Here is a 23,303-nt window from a genome sequence, read left to right as displayed (position 1 = left end):
TTCTTTTACTAATGTATGTTTTGATAGCAGATTCGCATATTTTTTGAGAAAAATTGTTCATGGTTGGAAGACCTTCCTTGTGAAACGAACTGGCGAGTTATGTCTCCGTCTATGAAATAAAGCTGAGTCCTGGGAAGCTTTAAACAAAACTTTCTATTAAAAGCTTTTAACTGAACAATCACCCGACTTGTGCTTACAAATTAAAACTCCGTTATTTGCAGGATATCAGTCAATAGGAAGAATTTAAATTAGTTCGACGCAGGAGACTACACAATGCAAAAAGCGTTGGCTCGATTTATGAAGTGCACGATTTACTTCGGCTAGTAAAATGGCTAATGTTGGATGACTGCTGTAATATAACTGGGTGAGATAATAATATTACATCTAGCGTCTCTGCCAACAACTCTCTCTAAACTTTAAAAAACTCCTACTTAAACATTTTTAACTCAGTTACATCCTGGTGACAGCTAACGAGAGGGATAAAGGACATTAAAGTTCCAAATCATAAGAAAACAGGATGATGACCATTAAATATACTCAACAAATTCCTGAATGTCAGAGACGTAGCTAAGGTTTTCGGCGCCCGGGGACAACTAAAGATTTTGCGCCCCTTTCTGTGTTCCAAGAATGGAAAACATTTCATTCTAAAATTTGTAGCAGCAATTTGGCGCCTTCTGGATGCTGCGTAAGGGGACAGATGTCCCCCCCTTGCCCCATCCTAGCTACACCACATTCAGTGAATGTATTATTTCGGAACAGTGAATGCTTTCAGCAAAAACCGATATGTCTGGCAAGCTTAACCGCTGTTCAAGAAAATATTCTCAATTTTCTTCTGTTTAGAAGAAAAGAGTATATCATTTTATCTTAATCCAGTAGAGAGAATTATCTTCTAGTATCGTTATCGACCTTATCAAGCAATTAAAACTCTCCAGAACCAAGGGAATTGATACATTCCAAAGAACATAACCTGGTTAAAGGTAAATTTTATTAAAAAGCAGTTTGCTTCAGTAAATAATATAGTGAAAAACGAGATAGGTGTCCTTTAAATGAAAATTTTATTGCTTCAGTAAACAACTACTGTGTTGTCAAACTAATTTCTACTGTGTTGTCAATTTTTTTCCCTAGTGGCGGGCATTAATTCTGACCTTAGTAGTGGCCGAAGGGACAGACTATTTACATCCCTGCCTTCTCCAGGATTCGAACCCGGGCCGACAGTCAAATCATTAACCACTTTCCCGTCTAGGCGGCCTGTTGTCAGAATATAAGTTGCAGAAATTGTTTTTTAATTAAACTGAGTTAAACTTTTGTGATTAAGTAAGCTTGTTCGATTGAATTAACTATTTTATCTGTAGCTAACATTTCTAAAGAAATATAGCAGTACAAGGAGAATAGGATAAAGCAGCCATATTTTTACAATATTGCCTTTCAGCGCTATTAATACAAAATCATTTATAATATATGACGCAACTATGATTTACACTGTGCTACATAGAAAGAGCTGACGAGTTATATTCCTCATAGTTACATTTACATAGTTACATTTTGTCATAGTTACATTTAGAGAGCTTTACATATATTGAAGCTCTTAACAGCTGTGGCAACAAAATGATTAGAAATCTATCATCTATATGAGAGGTTTAGGGGACGAAAAAAAATTAGAGACCGTGCTGAATGTTTTTCCTGCTCCCTCCCGAACAAAAATCGCACATTTACACACGTAGTTGATAACATAGCACACAGTTTTTTTTATGACTTGAATGACAACATAATCCCTTGATTATATTCCGTTGTTGTATTATATAATTTATAATCTAGGAAGTTGATTATAGCGTACATTTATCCATTAACGGTATGCAAAGTTGAATTTAGCTGTAATTATGGATTTTGAATTAGAATTTAAAAACGAAATCGTTGCTCACATAGATATCATTTCATGGTTAAAAGATATGCATATTATTTCACTTCCTGCAGAAAGTCGAAGGTCTTTTATAGAAAGCTTTCATGAGCAACCTTGAATAAATTCTCACGAAAGCGAAGCTGAAGCCACTTACCGCTTCGTTGCAGTAGAAATACAGATATAGAGGTAAATTGTTAGGTTAATACAGAACAATAAATCGATTCTGTGTTGCGTTCCTTAAGTTGTAAAACCGAAGGACGGTTTTCATTAATTTGCATAAAAATGTATTATGTAATAAACATACAGGAGATACTTACGTCTGTAGAACTATAAGCCAAAAAACGTTCTTTAAAGTAAATACTTCCATAAAATTTTTTATTTGATTCTTCATTAAGCATAAGAAGTAACATTTCTTGAGAAGAAAAGTTAAAAGAATTTTACAGTTGCAGATTATCTGTGGCAATAATTAACATCTGAAAAGCTCTCTTCTAAATTAATTTTTCACATTATCGACCTTAGTGCGAAGCCCAGCGTTTTAATATGGTTACTCATGCTACCTTTGGAATCCTCTTCCATTGTTGGAAATACAGGATTGTAACTCATACTAAAGTGGATCTTAAAATGGCATCTATGAGAGCAAAAATAAATCTCTTTATCCCTGTAATAAGTCTCTAACCAATGTGCCTTACAGTGGAAAAAACATTTTTGAAAATTTAAAGGAGTTTCTTAAATAATCGTGGAATTTTTTTGCCCTGAACTAACGGCGAGACGTCTTCAGGATGAATCTATTACGTGAATTGACTTGTATTTAGCCGTTGAGGATAGAATATTCTTAAATACTGTTTGGAAAATGTTTGAAAAACTTGCTAGCTTTGCATAAACACAGACAGAATGGAAAGCGTTTATGTTAGAGGCTAAGCAGATCCTAACCCAGCTGTTAGAGTGCATACTTTTTTATTTTGTTTTCATTCATGAACAAAGACCAAAGACTTTGAAACGCCTGTGCCTCCCTTCCAAGATGATTGTGCAGAGAGTGTTGATACTTTCATTGGTTTGTATTCTGTTACGGAATGAGCGTGACACTGTTGACATACTATATGTTCTTCAGGAAAATCTTAAGAATATTAGTTACATGTATCTGACAGCTTCGGAAGATATAAGTCTGAAAGGAAGTCCAATCTTCAATTTTATATGTGTACTCGGAAAGAAACGTATTACATTCTTTCATTTTCCAATACATTTTGATGTTAATTTTGAGTTCTATAAGTAATTATTATCTGTATGTTTTAGTAATCTTTCTGTGCTTTTACGTTTAACTAATACTCTGTAAGGATTATGTTAATTTTATTAACAGTTAAATTTTGAGTTAAAGTTCCTTCCCTGTTTATTCTTAACTTCAACTTACACTTCAGACCAGAACGTAGTTTTAGAATCACGTCTGAATACATAATGAGGAAGAGCTGTATTTAACCGTGAAGTTCTTCGGTCTTAGGGAGAGAGATACCAGGTATTCTGGCTGCACACGTCCGTATTTTTAGGCTACTCTCTCGTAAGCTATTATCACGCTCGGCCGTACTTTAGGTCCTAGATCGCTGCTCAGTCTATTAACGTTAAGGGACCAACTCTGTTAGAATTTGGATAGCTTCGGCTATACCTGTTTAGTTTAGATTAGTTTAGGTTAATTCTTAGTATCTCAAGTTCAAGCCGAAGTGTCGGCTTTATTGTAACACTCCAAGACGGAGTTTTGTTAAACTTTAGTTGGAATAATAAAGGGTTAGGTTCCCTTCTGTCTTGTTGTTTCCTGTCACAGGAACTCAAGCGACTATTCGCTTATCAGTTCTTAAGATTCTTCACTTCCAACAGTAACTTAGAACTACAAAGTGAGTAACTCTACAACTCAATATTAAAGGTTCATTGTGAAATATATAATTAACGTATTTAGTTCTCTCCTATTGTTCAGTGAATACTTAGACAAAATTAAAGTTTATTATGAGATATTAATACGGTTCATATAATTTCCGTTCTACTGGTCAAGAAATACAGCCCTTCCTCTTAGAATATTTTTTATTACTTAAAAGAAAGAAGTAAGGTAATAAAAGATCGACTTAAGTTGAAAACTACCTAGCTTTTAAACACATCTATTTTTAGAATTACTGTTATATGTTTTATTTACTCAGTAATTCATTTTATAATTTATTGATTATATTTGTAATTATGGCAAAATGTTTTATATGAATGGGATTTCAAACCATCAGGTAAAATCGTGTAATTTTATATAAGGGCCTTTCTCTTGTTCTTCGCATGCAAGGGAATTTAAAGACCCCCAAAATCATGTAATTTCACGTAAGAGTTTTCTGTTGTAATGTTACTTAAGCATTTGTAAGGTATTTCCTCCCTTCTTACTGCGTACATTGATGGCCTTTGCCGAACTCAGACTTACGAAACGGGAATTCGCATATACATACTATCTTTAATTGGTTACATTTAATTTATCCAACGCTAGCATTTCATTTATGCGCGGTTCAAAGTCCATGCATGAACAATGAACGCTTGTTGGCGTAACTCTGACCAGAAGTTAATCAACAGTTTTAAAGGATTTCCATCGACTGAAAATGAAGCGAAAAACTCTTACAAATTGCAAAAGCAATTAGTGGCAATGGATTTTCAGAAATGGAAAAATGAGAAATCAAAGATTTAATTTAGAAATGACAGGTGAAGAATTGGATGATCTTATTCCCAAGTACCACACGACGTTGCAAACTGGTCCGAGAGGATGCAAAGTGGTCGTGGTAACTTTTACGGCGTCTTTACAACGTTGCGAAGACGCAAAATATTGGCCGTTTCGTCTTGGCAATTTGTCGACGTCGCTGAAACATCATGATATGACCGCTTTTAGACGTGGTCGTTTTAGCATTTTTTTCACAGTTCATCAGCATTACTTTTAGAATGAAAAGAGACTAAATCTGCCCTTTCAAGAATCTGAACTCCACATAAGATTTACTTTGCAATGTTTCATTACTTTATTTCATCTAAATATATTAATCTAAGGTAGATTCATGTAATGAAATATAAATCTAATATAAATACTTTTGATTTATTAAATTTAATTAATACTAAAATATGTACTAAATAATTGTTTAAAATTTTGTTAAAATAATTAATACTTAAAATATTTTTTATAAATATTATAGCAAAATATTTAAAAATGAAACTAATCTATAAAGTAAGTTATACATTTTATATATTTTAAAAAGTCATATTTCCGAAATCAATGCAAGTCACATGTTGGTAATTATTTCACTACTGAAATATGACTTTATTATTTTTAAAGTAAGGACGAAGTTATTTGAATTCATATGGTGACATTATATGAAACATTTTACCGCATACCGTGCAAAAAGTACAATTTTCGCAAAGATATGATTGTGCGTGAAGATGTATTGTAAAAATGGGGCGATTTTAAGAATTCCGAGAAAACGTCCGATGTTAAAAGACGATACATATTTAACGGCTGTCCAGTATGTATGACGGAAAACTCACCGACAGTCAGGAGAAGCAAAACGGTATATCATTTACTGGATGCTTATATAAACGAAGAACATCTCGGGATTTAAGCTTTTTGGCTAGCTGCCAAATTCGAACAAGTAACTGCGCAATTAATTGAGATTCTAGCAGTTGTTTCAAGTGATTTGGTAAAGATGCCATCCGTAAGGCGTTTGAAAAGACTGTATGTTTGAAATTGAATCAAGCAATGACTGATATAAATAATATTGCTTATATTAAAAGTAAATGTAATGCACTGTCAATCAAAGAACGCATTGTGAATCTTCTCATTGTTCTGTATCTACTTACTTCAACTGCCTTCAGCGAGTGAAATTCCATTGCTGTGAGCTCCTGTTTGGAAGCCTCTGAACTGAAGAGAAATCATCGTGAGAATGCTGAATTTGTGCTTATTTTGTTTTTGAATATCTGCTCTACAAGAAATGCTAAAATGCTAATCGTGAATACAGTGTTCGTGAAATAGTGTTGTGTTTTGGTCTTTTATGTGTTTCGGCGGTGTTCTTCAATCTCTGTGGTTCCAGCGGTGCAATATTTGGATACCCTTATTAACTTGGTGCTTCGGTTATAACGTCCTAAGTGCTATATCGCATATCATTCATATTAATCGATTATTGTGTTCATATTGAAAGGTTGGGTCTCAGAATTAATTCATATAAAACCAAAAATAACATATAACGGTAAGGCACTTTTTGGTTTTGCTGAAAATGCAATTAATACAGAAGCAACAACAATTCAAGCTGTTATGGTATGTTCATTTTTTTCAAAATACAAAGAAATTCTTGGACTGGTACCAGTACTTAATATGGCAGCTGAAGATGAATTAGCTATATATATAATAGCTAAAATTAATAATAATGCACATTCTATAGTGTGTTGTCTTTTGTATAGATGCAGAAAAGGTTCATAACTTTAAAATGTATGAAATGTATGATCGAAAACTAGTGTTAAGGAAACATTAAGCATTTCTATAAAACATTGTAATCTATAATTATGTGATATTTAATTGTGTAATATTAAAAAACACTAAATATTTTTTATTGATTGCAAATTGCAGTTTTATTACTTTTCGTTGGGTATCTGTTCTTCCAAACTCTGTGTAATTCGCGTTTTTTTTAAATATTGCCGTTATGTATGTTTATTAGATTATCTCAATAAATGAATGTTGGAAATTAGGTTTTATTTTTTATTAAATTTAAGTATATTCTATTTTCTTCGCTTACTTTTTATGTGCTTGTGATAACAAAGAAATTCATAATAAATAGAAACAAAAAGTTTCATCGTCTGCTATTTAACGAAGAGCTTACTTTAACGCACTTAGCTTACTATATATTACTATATATTAGTATACTATATTATTTAAATTATTTATTTGCAGTAACAAAAGGAAAGTTATTGATTATAAAAAGTGCATGAAATAATCATTGTAATCTACCACTATTCTAAAATGTAGAAACTAAAAATAAACCACTATTCTAAAATGTAGAAACTAAAAATAAACCACTATTCTAAAATGTAGAAACTAAAAATAAGTAAATACTTTAACATATGATCGAAAAAATGGTTTTAAGAAACATCAGCATTACTAGTAAATACTGCAATCCATAATTATTTCACTTTTAACTGCTTACTATTTAAAAAATAAATATTTTTTTATTAATTGGAAATTTTAGTTCTGTTCCCTTCCTTCTGCTATTTATAATTTCAAACACTACTAGTTCATGTATTTTCTTAAAGAGTGCTGTCATATATATTGTTTGTTAGGTTATTATTTCATTTTAGATATGAATACGGGAAGTATTAGATTTAGGTATATTATTTTATGAAATATTTTTTATCACATTTATTAACTACTTTATACAGACGTTCATTTGCATATCTTGGATATATAGAAGTTAATGTTTATATTTTTTACTGTGAAACGCGAATAAATTTATAGTTGAGTTCAAGTAAAATACTGGTTATGTTACCTTAAGAACCGCTTCCTAATTTATCATGACAGGGGCAATTTTCAGTGTATCTGAGATTTAACAGAAATAAATGTGATAATGCTGTTTTAATCAGAAACATTCTTTTTTGAATAACATATATAGCTTTACTTTTATTTGCGTCTAATTGCGTTTTATATACTTAAAATCGACTATTAATGTTATACATCTATAATAACCACTTTCATAATTACTCTCACTTAAAAAAAAATGAGGAAATCTTAAATAATCGTAACTTAGAATTTAAGTTATTTAAAAAATATAGTTTAAAACACTGAAAATAATTAAGGCTATTACTAATTATGCATGTTAGTCTAAAGAGAAAATATTGTATTATCTTCTGATTTTCAAGAAATGATAAAATATTTAAACTTTAGAAAATTACAAGGAACACAAGATTTTAAAAAAGAAGAAATATATATTAATTATTAAGCTTTTTTTTCTGCATAAATCAATATGTAACACAAGGACATAATAACGACATTTTCACAACTGTTGCAAAAAGGTGGAATTTTGAGAACATTTAGGCATCTTTAAGACGTCGTGATACTATGCTTTCACAACCAAAATATCACCTGCGAAGGACGCAATAACGACGCCTGTGCGACAAAATCCTCATCTGGAAAGACGTAATAAAGGCGTCTTTGCAACGGTTGCAAAACAATGGAGTTTCGCGGATATTTGGGCGTCTTAAAGACAACATATTGCAAAGTTTTTGCAACACGAGTCGCGACCAGTTTGCAACGTCGTTACGACGTTGCCATGCTACTTGGGATAACACCAGCGAACAGTGAAAGCAGAGACAATGAAGAAGAAGATAGGACACCTTTAAAATAAGTTAAACGAATTGATAAGAAAGGTACAGGAACCATCTGATTTCGCAGTGGAGATTGACTGAGATGAGGAAAGAAGAGGGCACTTAATGAGAGGTATTCAAAAACTCTGCATTTCTTACCACCAAACTTTTATCTTTATTTGTTGTCCCAAACAAAAAAAATCTTGTATTTATTAAGCTGTAAAAAAAGTCTTTAATTTAATATTTTTTCTTTCAATTACAGAAATATTTAGGTTTGTGTAAATTATACATACTCTACTTATCTGAATTACACCTAACACAGTTTTTACAAAAAAAAGTTACTTTATGGAACAGAATTGTGTATTAATGCAGTAGTTTCCAAACTTTTTCTAGTCTCGGCGCCTTTTCTCAATTAATTTTTTACATGGCTCCCTGTCCTAAGTATGAATAATGGTAAATAAGAGATAAAAATTAATAAAACTCGTGCGTCTTCATTATTTAATTTTAAAAAAATTTTCTTAACATTAAATTAATAATTAATGTGATGGATGAGCCTGAGAATTACTGGACATTTTCTCAAATCGCGGAATTAAACCGAACAGAGCCGCTCTTATTTCCTTTTCCACATTGATTTTCCACGTTTATTCGCCTACCGCCGAAAACCTAAATTTAACAAATACGACATCGAATTAAAATCCGCTAAGACTTATCACTTTATGGGATATTTATCTTTTATTGAAATAAAAAATTCTGTCAATTTCATATTGCTAAGTTTCACTTTCAAACTGTTGTCGAAAGACAACTCTATAAAATTCCGCAGAAGTAAATTCAAACGGAGCACTAGTGTTAATGGATCTTGAATCCATGCAAACCTATCGAAATTTTCATTTTGAAAGTGTTTCTTAAACCAGCTATCTAGCCATTATAAGTGCCCTTCAAACATGGATTTTATTTTTCAAAATTCAATCTATCTTGAGAAAGATCAAATTCATTTGCCATCAAAAATTGCTGCAATATTAAAAAACAAGCTTTGCCTGCTTCCTCATTCAGTTTTCTTCTCCATAGTTTGAGTTTTATTCTGTTGATTTCAAAAGATGCATGGTTTTTCCCTGCAGAGAGAGATTAAGGAAATTTATCTTTTCAAAATATTGCATGAATAAAATGTGCATCAACAAAATCTTCTGCATCTTTGTATCCTTCCTCTATAAGGAAAATAAAACATTTCTTGCTGTGATTCAAAGCTACATGATAAAAACATTACCATTAGAGAGCAATCGTGCACAGTTATAGTGCAACAAAGATGAGTGCTCGACTTCTATATCCTCAAGCGGGTTTTTAAAAAAACCTTGCTTTCAATGAAAGCGATTCTATAAAATTTACCACGTACACCACACATTCTAACACATGATTCAGTGCAGGACTTCAGATGCTTTGACGCAAGCGTTTCTCTATGAATAGTGCAATCGGTCCACAGTGCATTTGGTGATTTGCCCATACTCTAGCCAGACACGGAAGGAGCTCCATCAGTGTACACACAAACGCACGCTAAATGAAATTATTTTCAGATATGAATGTATCAAGAATCTTGAACGAGTCCTAAGCCTTCGTTCCTGCAGTGATACTTTTACAAAACAGAAGCTCTTCTTTAATATTATTACCATCTATAAACCGTACATAGCATATCAAATGAGCATCCTTATTATTATCTGTAGCCTGATCTAACTCCAATCCAAATCCCACTCCTTTAATTTTTTCAATTAATGAATCGTTGATATCCACCATCATATGCTGTATTCTCCGACTAATTGTGTTATTGGACAGAAACACTTTTAAAAGTAGCTTCCAAGCAGACTCGCCTACCATGATATTCACCTTATCTACACCCTATCTGCTTATTTATAGCTTCTCACATTTTGTTTAGTTTAGTTAGGTCAAATGTCTTAGTTCAATTAATTGTGAAGCTTTTACAGTACTTCGAGCGCTCCTGTAAAGAGGCTACTGCTTCTCGGCGGACCGCAGCGCACAGTTTGAGAACCACTGTATTAATGAAGTAACCCTTGCATTCAGTAAGGGTTTATTGTAACTGGAAAGCACATCTTGCTAAAAGTCCGAAGGGCCAAATTTCGAGTCCTGACGAGGGCACTGCATATTTTTCATGTCTTCTACTCTGAAAAAAAGTGCCTATTGTTCTCTAACCAGAACTAAAAAGATGGCAGATGGTAATTCGTTACCACTAGGATTTGGCAACTGGGTCTATTCATCCTCGTCACCCTTTAAGTGAGGAAGAACGCAAGGAGTTTTCCCCTCTCTACTGCGTGCCTTCGGGGTGTAACCCGAAGCTCACCCGGCTAGCAATCGGAAGGTATGTAGTTCGAATCATGGGGATGGCACTGCGCATTTTCCACGTCTCCTGCTCTACAAAATAATACCCAATACCTTAAATTTTAGAAAACTTTATGTGATAGGTCTATTTTTAAGACGAATATTCTTATTTTAATTAATATATACAGTAAAAGAATATTTTGGTGATTACGTGAATATTGTGCTTAAAAAAGCAAAAATTTTAAATTTTTCCGACTTTGAAACCATACAAACTAGGAAAAGAATGCAACAATTACTTAAGGAAATGTAGGAACTTGAAGAATGAAGATTACTTAAGGAAATGAAGGAACAATAAAAAACATTTCACTTTTCGTTGTAATTTGTCACCACATTTTGTAAGCAAGGGTATAAATGCAGAACTTTCAACTGAAATTATTGTGAATGGGAAATTACTATAACATGAATCCAACAAACAACAAATACCGTTATGTAAACCCAGCAGTAAGATGAATAAGGAATTTCAGAGGTTTTTCCGAACCACTGCTTTCCTACCTATTGGGAATTCAACGGTGAACTTATTAATTCATAATACATTTTATTGTAGACTGGTTTCTATTAAAACCACCAAATATGATTTTTTAATCCAAGTGACAAGTTTCAATGTTTCGCGCATAACAAATCACATGCAATTCCAACAAATTTATAGAAGGTTATTTTATTAAACCTAAGAGCTAGGTTAATTTTCAGATTGTAAGTTTTAATCCTGCAGTGAAAATGAATGCGAACCTTAAATATTTCAAAAGAAATACTTTTCAAACAATGCAGATTCCAAAGCCTTTTTTTCTTCAGATAGGGCTTTCAGAGTTGTAATTTAAAAAAATGCTTATTTTGTATGTATATTGTAGTTCTGCGAAAGCGGCAAGTTAGTTACCAGCACTTTCGTAAACTATGATTACATAATACTGTAGATTTAAAATTTTATTATTTTCAAAACCTTGTTAAAAATCGGGATTTATACCATAATGTAATTTCTTGATAGTATAAAATGTGCCAAGGTTATTATACTTCAAGTTTTGCTTTTTCCAAATAGAAGTCTTTGCAATCACTAAATTTATGTGACGTTTAGTGGATCATTAATTGTTTCAATTCAACTATCTTCGTTTCTCCAACTTTAAGGGAAGTGACATCACTGAAACTTGAGCTGAACCCTACCTTTGTGTGCGTCACCGCAATAGAAAATAAATAAATAAATAGAATAATTTGAGATTTACATATTTCATTTGTTTTTAAATAATAGGGGGACCGGAAAGTAATGTCGCTTTCTTACATTAAATTTAAACGAATACATTTTTAACAACTTTTTATTTTTAATCAATAATCACAATCCTTATCAACAACCTTTCGCCATCTAATGTGCAGATTTTTAATCCCGTACCGATAAAAATCAATTGGTTTTTGAGTAAAATACCTCGAGAGGACATTTTGGACATCATCCATATTTTAAAATTTTTTGCCACTAAGGAAATATTGTAGGGATTCGAATAAATGGAAATCAAATGCTGCGATATCGGCTAAGTATGGTGGGTGAGTATGGCAGTACCTCCCACCCCAATTCATTAATTTTTTCCTGTGTTCGTCTAGCACAGTGCGGTCTTGCATTGTCGTGTTGCAGAATGACACTTTTTCTGTTGACAATTGATATTTTTCGATTAAAGATTGGTTCACTCCATCCAATTGTTCACAATAAAGGTCTGCATTAACAGTTTGAAAGAAATGAGTGAAATGAGTAATGAAATTAAATAATGAAGAAAATGAAGAAATGAGTGTAAGCTATGAGATTATTTAACTTTAAATGAAGAAATGAGTGTAAACTATGAGAATTATTTAACTTTAAATGAAGAAATGAGTATAAGCGTGTAAGCTGTTTTAATGTTTTCATTTAAGCTTTGGTGCTAGCCGAAATTATTTCTAAAGGAAGAACGTAAAAGATTAAATGATTTATAAACAGTGTGGTTAAAGCAGAAAAATTCTTATTGATGATATTAAATAGGAACTTAGAAAATTCGTGGTGTTATAAAGAAATTTTTAACTTTTGCAAAAGCTAATCTTTTTGGGTGAAAGAGAAATATAGCTTTAGTATTATAAACAAACCTACCAAATTCTATTTTGCCAAAGTATTATGACCCCAGTTCTGCATAAAAAATGTTCAGCACCATTTGTAGTACTTTCTTTTCCTGAAATTTACCTCTTTCAACCCATGCTTCTCTGACTGTTTAGGAGAATTAACTCTGATGTCATAAGGCTTAGAAACAAAGGGAAATATAAGCATAATTGCACGATTAAAATTAAGGAAATGTGTACTAGTGGGAACATGTTAGGAATTTTCTTGCCTTTGCAGTCAGATTTTAGAAGCTGGACAGAAATGCTCAGGATTCGAAGACAATAGAAGGACAAATAAGATCTACCAAATGACCTGGAAAGAGAAAAGCGATGGGAGTAATTTTGGGGATAAAGGGAACCACTGCATGCAGACTCTAAGAAAGAAGAGCTGTCAAAAAAACAATCTAGTAGTGACTAAATTGCTACACAATGTTTAAATTAGTATACTTCTGAACGATATTATATTGATGCGTGCATTTCCATTCTGTTTCTTTATTTATGCAGGCTATCTCGCCTACATACTTAAGTAATCATATATTTCTGGTTAAGTTATAAATTTAAAAAATTACCTCTTTCAACTCATACTTCTCTGACTGTTTGGGAGAATTAGTTCTGATCTCATAAGGCTTAGAAACGAAAGGAAATGTTAACCTAATTACAGGATTAAGGAAATGTTTCCCAGTGGGAAAATGTTAGGAAGTTTCTTTGCCTCTGACGTCAAATTTTATAAGCTGAACATAAATTCTGTCTTCGAAGACAATAGAAGGACAAATAAAATATACCAAATCACCTGGAAAGAGAAAAGCCATGAGAGTAATTTCGAAGATAAAGGGAACTACTGCAGATTCTAAGAAAGAAGAGCTGTCAAAAGACAATCTAAGTAGTGATGAAATTGCTACACAATTATGTTAGTATGCTTCTGAATGATATTATATTGATGCGTGCTTTTCTACCCTGTTTCTGTATTTATGTGTGCTATTTCGTCTACATGCTTATGTAGTCCTACATTTTTGGTTAAGTTATAAATTTTAAAAGCAGCATCTTTTTCATTCGTAAATTGATTAAATTACTTGAACACTTTACTTTGTTTAGTTTTAAATTAATTTAGATAAAGTAAAAAGTGAATTGATTTAAAAAAATATACCTTGAGTAACAGCGATGACTAAAATTTTTGAAATTCCTCGTTTCTTGCACATTAGTCAGTCTCTTATTTCAGCCGGAACACTGATTTGGTATTTTTTCGTTTTTGGTTTTAAGCGTATATTCTAAAGAGGCGAACGGGAGATTTTGTCTGATGAGCTACAGAACGTATTAAATTCTTATCTTATAAAAGTGTACGTTACATATATTTCTATCAGCAGATAATCTTGTAGTACCGATGCTTCAGCCTGTTTGAATATGTTTTGTAAATAAGTTCTCAAATTTTTGAAAAATTTTAAATGAATCGTCAAGAAACTCAGAACTTATGAAAGATGTCAGTAGAAATGACACAGATAAAAGTAAGATTAATTTGTCCCATTGTATAGCGATTAGGAGTTTTATAGTAGCAAAGCAACTAATTGCATTGCCTTTTCCCTGATTTGAACTCCAGATCTAACGATTGCTACCCATTGCACTTCTAATTACAACTCGAAGGCACGTGGTAAAGTGTCTATTAAAAACTTTCAGCATATATCTAATCTACATAATGCTGGTGACTGCAAAATGTTTGCAATATATTATTAACCTGAACCTTTGCTTAAATGACTTTAATACGTAGGCTATTCAGAAAGTAACTAACTTTTTAGAATAAAAAAAAGCAAATGAAAGTAAACATTTTTTATTGCTTACATTTGAAAGGCACATTATTCAGCAATTTTTCTACATAACCTCCGTATAAATTAAGACATTTCTCATATGGTACACGAGATTGTTAACTCCATCGTCACAGAATGTTATTGTTAACTCCATCGGCACAGAATGTTGCAGCTTGAGACTTCAACGATGCACGAACGCCTGCATGCAGTTCCTCGTCATCGTCATCGTCGAAGCGCTGTGTTGCAATCCAGGCACACACAAGTGTCTCACGAATGACGAACTGTACCCAAGTCTCGTCTCCTGTTACGACACGATTGAGAAGTGATTCACTGTTCGTGGTACGACTCGAGAAATGTCAAAGTGGCTGCCATGAGCTGCTTTTTGGAACCATTTGGCACAAAACTTGTGATAGCCTAGTTCTTGCAGCACAACACCAAACACCAAAGTTCGTGAAATTTGAGGAAACTCTAGTGAGAGCACCGAAATTGTTAAAGTGGTGGATTTCGTGAATCTTTTCGTCGATTTTCTCTACGAGTTCAGCATTAATAATGCTCGACCGGGCACTTCGAGCTTCCTCGTGAAAATTTGTGCGGCCATTTTTAAACATGATGAACCATTGCCTCACTCCGACTTCACTCATTGCGTAGTTTCCATACAACGGAAAAAGTGCCTGATAATTTCAATTGGTCTCAGTTTTTTTACAAACAAAAATCTAATCATTGATCGCCCTTCACAACTGGCGGAATTTTCATTGTCGCACATATTTTAAACATTCGCAGTGAATAAAGCAGAGGCAATACGTGCCGTCAACAATTACAACCGGATACGTAAGGATTCAGGCAGACAGCAAGAAGGGGATACTAGCACTATCTCTCGCTGCGCAGCAGCGAAACGTAAGTTACTTTGTGAATAGCCTTCTTATTTGTAATTGCTTGATTGCATTCTTAATGAAGTAAAATATATTTCTAAAATATAAAAGTATAAAGCTTTCCTTTTAAAGATTTTCGAGGCCAAAGGTATTGCTTCAATTATATTCTGTCAAGCTTCTGCAAACAATATTTTGAACAGATTTAATAGAGAAAATACTTGCATGGCATACTCGAAGAATAAAATATGCAAACGTAATGTGTTATTAATAATATATCATCAGAGAATTCTTTCAAAGATTTGCATTTGATATTAATATTAAAGCTGTTTCTTATTTATTTGTAATATGATACACTTCTGTTCTCATGAATGTGTAATTTTGAGCAAAAAGTGGAATAGTCAAAATTCAAAGTTCTGGTTTCGTGATTTACCGTCCATTGTTTGCAAGCACAGAAACTCTTGGACTGTTTTACAAGACGAAATATTTTTTTTTTTTTTTTGCTGTAGTTGCTGTATTCAGCAACTTTCGATAGCTCGATATACGTCTTAATACTACCCTCTCTCTCACGAGACACCTTCGCATTTATTAATTATTGTTAATTGAACTGGGGTTGGTTTGTTCCCCTTGAAAAGTCATCCAATTTCCGATCAATGACGTTAATTACTTAATTTATTGATTAATTTTCATTTTAAAAGTTTCCATTTCTATTTCTCATGATTTAAATTCAAGTTTCTTTAAAAAAAATTATTTTAGGGATTCAGTTTCTGTGCTGCTGGGTTACTTCATTCAGATACAATTCTACTAACTTTATATAAGGGATAATATACTCAATATTCGATTAATAAATAAATTATTATTATATTACTTTGCAGCTATTACGCAAGTATTAGGAAATTTATTTCGATATCAATGAGTTTCAATTAATTAATTCAATCTTATATATATAAGGTAATTATTAGTAACAACTTGCCTAATACTTGCTCTAAAGCGGCGAAGGATACTTTTCCGTTTCGCCGGCGCAAATCTCGCCAGGAAGACTTTATTGGCGACAACATACAGTATACACATAAAAAATATTTAAAAAATGTTAGTTCTAAGAATTCTTTTAAAAAACGAAGGCATAAACATTTAAATATCGCTTAAAATTTTATAAAAAGCCAATAAATAAAGACAATAAATTTGTAAAAAGACATTAATTTAAGAATTTACTATGCTTTCATGGTTCAACATCCTGATTCGCCGGTTCATATCACGTGACCCCAAGCAATCTCATCTCCCGTAAACTACTCTACAAAAATCTAATGCTCTCAGTAATTATCTACATTAATTTCAAGTTAAATCTTAATTTGGAACACAAGTTTATATGCAAGAAATATTTCAATTCTTACGAATAGCTTACTCAGAAATTATGTAAAACTGTAGTGCTTTACTTCGCTAATGCATTCTCATTAGAATGGATGAATTTAACCCTTGACTTTACCTTTTCTATATTTTCGGCTTCAGGTAAGCGCTGTGATTGCATCCTAATTGACTTAATTACCGAAAATGGCCTTAGACATAAAACTGAACCATCTGATAAAAATTCTATGTAATTATATGCCAGTATTGAAAGAAACAATCAATCTGATAAGAAAAAGCTGCGACTTGTTTTGAAAATGAGGCGTAAAAGGTTACCAGCGAGAATATTCCGTTTGGCATCGGTTGTACCATTATTGGCGACTTTATCGCTTGCGCCGGCAAAACGGAAAAGTACCCGGCGAAGTAATAAAATAATAATTTATTTTGAATTTAATTAAATAATAATTTATTTTATTTGATTTTTGAATATATTTTCGCATCTTTTAATTATTGTTAATTGATCGGGGGTTAGTTTATTCCCCTTGAAAAGGACTCTAATTTCCGGTCAATGACATTAATTACTTAGTTTTTCGCTTTTAATTATCCCTTTTCATTAATTCAGTTTTAAATATGCTAGTGAGTAAATGCATTTCAATAGAATTCTAACTACTTTATTTTCAAAGGAGATAGTTTTTTCAGTAATCTACTGTATATATAGTATATTCAGTAATCTACTATATATATATATATATACCTGTATGTGCCTTTTAGCCTGCTGACAATATAAATTTTATGATTTCAGACATGATTAAATATTTAAATCATGTATTTATTTTATCTAGGTCCATTATAATTTTTTAAGTTAACAAAGTTATCGACACCTGTCTTATTTTGTAACTTATTATAACTTAATTTTTTATTTATTTCCAGGGTAAAGCGCATAATTTGAATTCTTAATTTGTGTTTTGCTGAATTCATCTAATATCATGGACGCGGAAATGGAGTTGGAAGCCTACTCCGAGCTGACACCAATCCAGAAATTTTTCTTTGGGAGATCGGTTTTTATAACAGGTGCTACTGGCCTTGTCGGAAAGGTAAATGATTTCTTTATCAAAAAGGAATTATCTCCTGCTTTATGTGAGCAATATAACATCATCATCTTGAAGAAAATTTTATATTTCGTCCTTGTTCTGAGAAATCGAATTCTATCCGTTACTTTCGTTTAACTCGTGTATTACTGAAGCTGAAGCAGTAGCAAGTAGTTAAATTGCTGAATCTAAAAAAAAAAAAAGGAGAGAGAGATTTTCATTGATGAAATAAATTTTATTTCTGTTTCTTTTAATTATAAATATATTATTATTAATTCGATATTACATTGCCTGATTCAGAGTATATATATATATTTTCTTTTAACTGTTTGCAGTACATTCGTATTTGACATCTTATCAGTCGCGTAGCTTTTGTTATATTCTTGCATGCGTTATAATAAGGGTGTTAATTTTAATCTGTGAGCGAATTTCCGCAATTATACTTGCAAAATTCAAGGCATTTTAGATTTCGCAAATAGTAATTTTAATTAGTAACATTTTTTAGCAAATGTAGAATATTTTTGCGAATTTCAGATTTTTTTTTATGATTTCCTAATTTCAATTACAATTTCAGATTATTTTTCATATTTAAATAACTCTAATACATTTTCCATTACACGTTGCATTGATCTAAACTGCTAGTACTCTTCCGACATACACACCAGAGCTGAATATTAATCTCAGTTTGTTTTTAGATTTCTGAAAATTTCGTTTTTCAACGTTACGCAAAACCATTTTCCATTACCTGCAAGCATTGAAAAGCAGTTCCGATGTCGTATGATTATTTTCTTAAATTCAAAAACTTACTTTTTAATGAAGAAAACATGTGTGCGTTCAATATAATATATCAAATATTAGTAAATTTAAAAAAGCATGATTTTATATAACGACCTTTATTATATTTCCACATCATGACAGGTTTGTAAGTAAAATATAAAATTAGAATTATATTATAATAAATTGATCATATAATTATTATTACGATGGTATCTCGGTTTACATCATTAATCCATTCCAGATCCTTCGACGTATACCATAACAAACTTTTCCTTTAACAAATAAAGGGAAAATAATTAATTCGTTCTTATAAAAAAATCCTGTTGACTTTTGTTTAATCGATTAAACTCTCTTCGCAACATTAGCCTATTTAATAGAATCTTTAATTGTTATAATCGTAGATACCATCGTACTTGGCATACGGTATAAGTCCCGGATACGCATGCTCATTTTCATTTCATCACTTATCCTCCAACCGCCAAGCAAATTTTACCATTTTTATCCTCGATAAGAAAATTACTGCCCTAATTATATGTTAAGAGTGTAATTTATTGTGTGCATTATTCTGTTTTACTCCCAAGCACTCCAAGTTGTACCTCAGTGCCATAAGTACGATATAAATCCTTTGCGGCAATCATACTATCATAAGCATTTCAAGTTTAAAAAAATCCAACAACTAGATATTAAGACACAATAACACGCCGAACAAATGCTAATTCAGAAGTCAAACAACAAAAATCAGCGTAATATACAGGACGCTGATTTTACGCTGATTAATACAGGACGCCGCGTAATACGCTGATTTTTGTTGTTTGACTTTTCAGTTAGCACTAGATATTAGTTTAGCACTAAAATATTTCATATTTTGAATTTTTACACAGTACTTCGTAATAAAGATGTTCATTTGAGTTTTCATTACATTTTACTGCCCTTTACAGCAATAACAAATGAAAAACATATTTTTGTTTATTTTTTTAGTTTGCTAATAACTAGATTCTGAAACAAAAGTAAAAGATAAAATTTTTTTATTATTTATTTTAACACCCAAGCAAACGTTTGACACTAACCTCTGTAAAGATTCTGTCCTGTGTACTTAAGTTACAGTTTAATGTGAAGAATCTTAAGAACTAGTAAGAGTATAATCGCTTGAGTTCGTGTGCAGGAAACAACAAGTAAGAAGTGTGAAATAACCCTTTATTATTCCAATAAGTTGTAACAGAACTCCGTCTTGGAGTTGTACAATAAAGCCGACACTCGGGCTTGAACTTAAGAGACTAAGAACTAAACTAAACTAAAAAGATATAACCGAAGCTATCAAACTTCTAACGGAGTTGGCCCCTTAACGCTAATTTACTGCGAAGCTATCAAGGGCCTAAAGTACGGCCAAGCGTAATAATAACTTACGAAAGAGTAGCCTAAAAAGGCGGACGCGTGCTAACCGGAATATCTGGTATCTCTCTCACTAAGACAGTAAAACTTCGCGGTTAAATACCGCTCTTCCTCATTAGCATTCAGACATGATTCTAAAACTACATTCTGGCCGGAAGTGGTAAGTTGAAATTAAAAAGCGATAGGAAAGGAAGTTTAACTAAAAATTTAACTGTTAATAAAATTAACATAATTCTTATATCTCATTTAAAGAAATGAAAAATAGGGCTAAAGATTTGAATATCGTATTTGTCAATTTAATGCACATCGATATTAAAGTCGTATTTCTTCTTTTCGCCATCTGTTGGTAGATTTTCAAGACACAAACAGCTTAATTTCATTCATAATTCCTGATTTTTGTTATTACATATATTTAGTTGCTTAGCTGAAATGCCAACAGATTTAATTTTAAAACTATTGGCAAGTAAATATGGTGTGTATTTAATTATGGCAAAGCACACTAGGCCTATCGGGAGGGATGCCTTCGTGGAGGACTTTCTAAGGGAAACTGGTTCGTATACACGTTACACATGGGGAAAACCACGAAAACGCCTATGCAGACAGCCCGTTCGCGGGATTCGAACCTCGGACCGAACTACCAGTGTTCAGCGACTTTACCGCTCGGCCGCTGGTGGGCTCAGCATGTAAATATGATAGGAATTATTTGTATGAGATATCTCCAGAATACTTTTGCTAATGTTTATTTGGCTGCCCTTGAAAACAGATTAATATTATATATCCTAGTATTTCCAGCTGATACGTCAAGTTTAACTTTGGGATCATTATGATTTTTGAAATGTATGACAGATATTCCCAATTTTTATCATCATTACAATATCATTATTAGACGTGATAAAAACGTTATATTTATTGAATCTTCAGATAAATTATTAAAGTAATTCAGATAAATTATTAAAGTAATCATTCGATGAGTAACGTCTGCTAATGTAATAATGAATAAGACACTAATATAATAATGAATAATTAGAGAAATTACCAAATACGAGTAAATTAAAATTACCAAATACGAGTAAATTAAAATTACCAAATACGAGTAAATTAAAAGACTGTTCGTGTTCTGATTTGTTCAGAAGGTAGCAATATTTCAGTAATAACTGAAAAAATATTTTTTTAAATCACATGGCTGAATCGAAATTTTTTTAACCTTGAGAAAATCACTTCCCAAATTTATAATCAAAGTAGATTATATACAATTCATTTTACTGTATCATATTCTGAGTAGGATGTTTTGCTCTTTCTAATTTATGATTGCTAAAAATTATATATGTTTCGATAAATTACAAAATGTTTTGATCCCAAGAGCAAATATTTAAAATCCCCAAGAGCATGGTTAAATTTTAGCTTGACGTTTTTTATTTTAAACACAAATACCTTATTTGCTTTGAATTTAATTTAGTAAAAAGATTATTATATAGTGTTAATACATTTAATATTTTTCAGTAAATTTAATGACATTTATTTAAATGTAAATAAATTAATAGTCGTATTTAATTACATAAAATATATAATAAGTGGTCACAAATTAGAGATTAAAAAATGTACAAATAAGCTTAAATTACCATTCAAAACGTATAAATAAATAAAAAACTAATAAAAACAAATGCATATTATTACAAAGAAAATGTTGGGAAAAAATAAGAACAAATATTTATGTAAATTACGATAACATCCAGAGCGCTGTTTTCAGTTTGGGAGATTTTTTCTCAAATCGAAACCCTACTAAGCAAAAGCTAACTTCGTCTAACTTATATGTCTTGATGTAGAGTGTTACAAACCGACTGCAACATTAGATGAATGTACCATCAAGAGTGCCATCTAAGTACCCATGATATGAGCCTGTATACTCAGCTCTGCTAATGTGAAATAAATTAAGCTTACGGAAATACTATCAAGTTTTAAAAATTTCCTTCCTTCCTTTCTCCTTAGGGTTAATTTCAAAAAGAAATTACAGTCCATTTTATTCCATGTCGCATTTAATAATCTTACCCTTTTGTGCGTAAAAGTATTTATCGCTTTACAAAAATTATTATTTAATATAGTACTATATCATTTAATTGGTATCATCACTTTTTGGATCAGACTGATAAAAGACAACGCTCAATATATTTTCTAAAATTTACGTAAAACGCATGAAACGTGCAGGGAATTTTTGTTCATAAAAACACTAAAATATTGTTAGGGTGTTATTGGCAATCAGGTTTCCAAACTTTTACGTTTGGTAATCATTCTTTGCATGAAATTCACAAGTTTCAGAAAGTAAGTTATAAAATAAGAAATTAATGATGTATTTCAGGTACTGGTCGAGAAGCTTCTTCGATGTTGCCCTGGGATTGGAAACCTGTATCTTCTTGTCAGACCCAAGAAAGGAAAAACAGCAGAGGAGCGAATTGATGAACTCTTCAATGTTGAGGTCAGTTGGATTTCGCAATCGTTTGTGGATTTCGCAATCGTTTGAGTTTCATTTTTGAAATCTTACATTTCAAAAATGAAACTTACTTTGATGTAATCAAAACATATATGTTTTTATAGAACCTATTCATACCAACTCAGGGATATTCCAGAACTCGTAATATGTAAGTTAATTTGTATTATTGCAAATTCCCAGGCAAAAGAGACTGAAATCTATAATTTTGATATTTTCGCGTTTTACGGACAAATGTTTCATCTCCTTGGTAAAAGATCCTTAATACGATGGAGAGAAATTTATTAATAGGAAGTTTCTTCGTCCGGGACAAATGCAAATATTTAAATTGTCTATACTTTTGGTAAACAAGTATGACTTAAACAATCAAGCAATATGCAGCAGTGAAATTGCTTTGAAACACCCATGATACATATCAGATTGCTCAAAATTTGATCAGAATCGGCTGCAGTGTTGTGTCTAGGATCGACGATCAGTTCTTAAATCACACTTATGTTTGTTTTCGACAGCTGTCTTCTTAATTGTCAGAACAGCGATAATTTGTTATTACTTCCTTGTACGAAGTAAAAAGGAAGTATTGTAATCGCGAAAAGTTTCAGGCAGCATATTTCAACGAAAATATCCATTTTGACCGCTATCGAATGCAATTTAACGATGCTTTTGCGTGATATCTGTACGTAAGGACACAATAAAATACTCTTTTCCTTCAAAAAAATTATCAAACTGCTTTAAAATTAATTCTGAAGAGAATTTTTCGTGGCGTCTGTACAAACGTATGTACGTACGTACGTACGTATCTCGCATAACTCAAAAACGAGTAGCCTCAGAAAGTTGAAATTTTGT

At 31.9% G+C, this 23,303-nt stretch overlaps 1 protein-coding gene across 1 annotated transcript in view; it reads left to right on the top strand.

The window, feature by feature from the left end:
• The window catches only part of LOC118185806 (putative fatty acyl-CoA reductase CG5065), a 62,192-nt gene that overhangs the window by 8,150 nt on the left and 30,739 nt on the right, over positions 1-23,303 (top strand). The window contains exons 2-3 of the mRNA XM_035355721.2: positions 17,655-17,818; positions 22,332-22,448. Coding sequence (XP_035211612.1) covers positions 17,711-17,818; positions 22,332-22,448 — 225 coding nt within the window. The 5' untranslated portion in view covers positions 17,655-17,710. The remainder of the gene's footprint in view (positions 1-17,654; positions 17,819-22,331; positions 22,449-23,303) is intronic.

This window comes from Stegodyphus dumicola, chromosome X2, assembly GCF_044657685.1.
Source record: "Stegodyphus dumicola isolate Sdum_Otavi_A_Nest chromosome X2, ASM4465768v1".
NCBI classification, from domain to species: domain Eukaryota; kingdom Metazoa; phylum Arthropoda; class Arachnida; order Araneae; family Eresidae; genus Stegodyphus; species Stegodyphus dumicola.
This window is presented reverse-complemented; position numbering and strand designations above follow the sequence as displayed.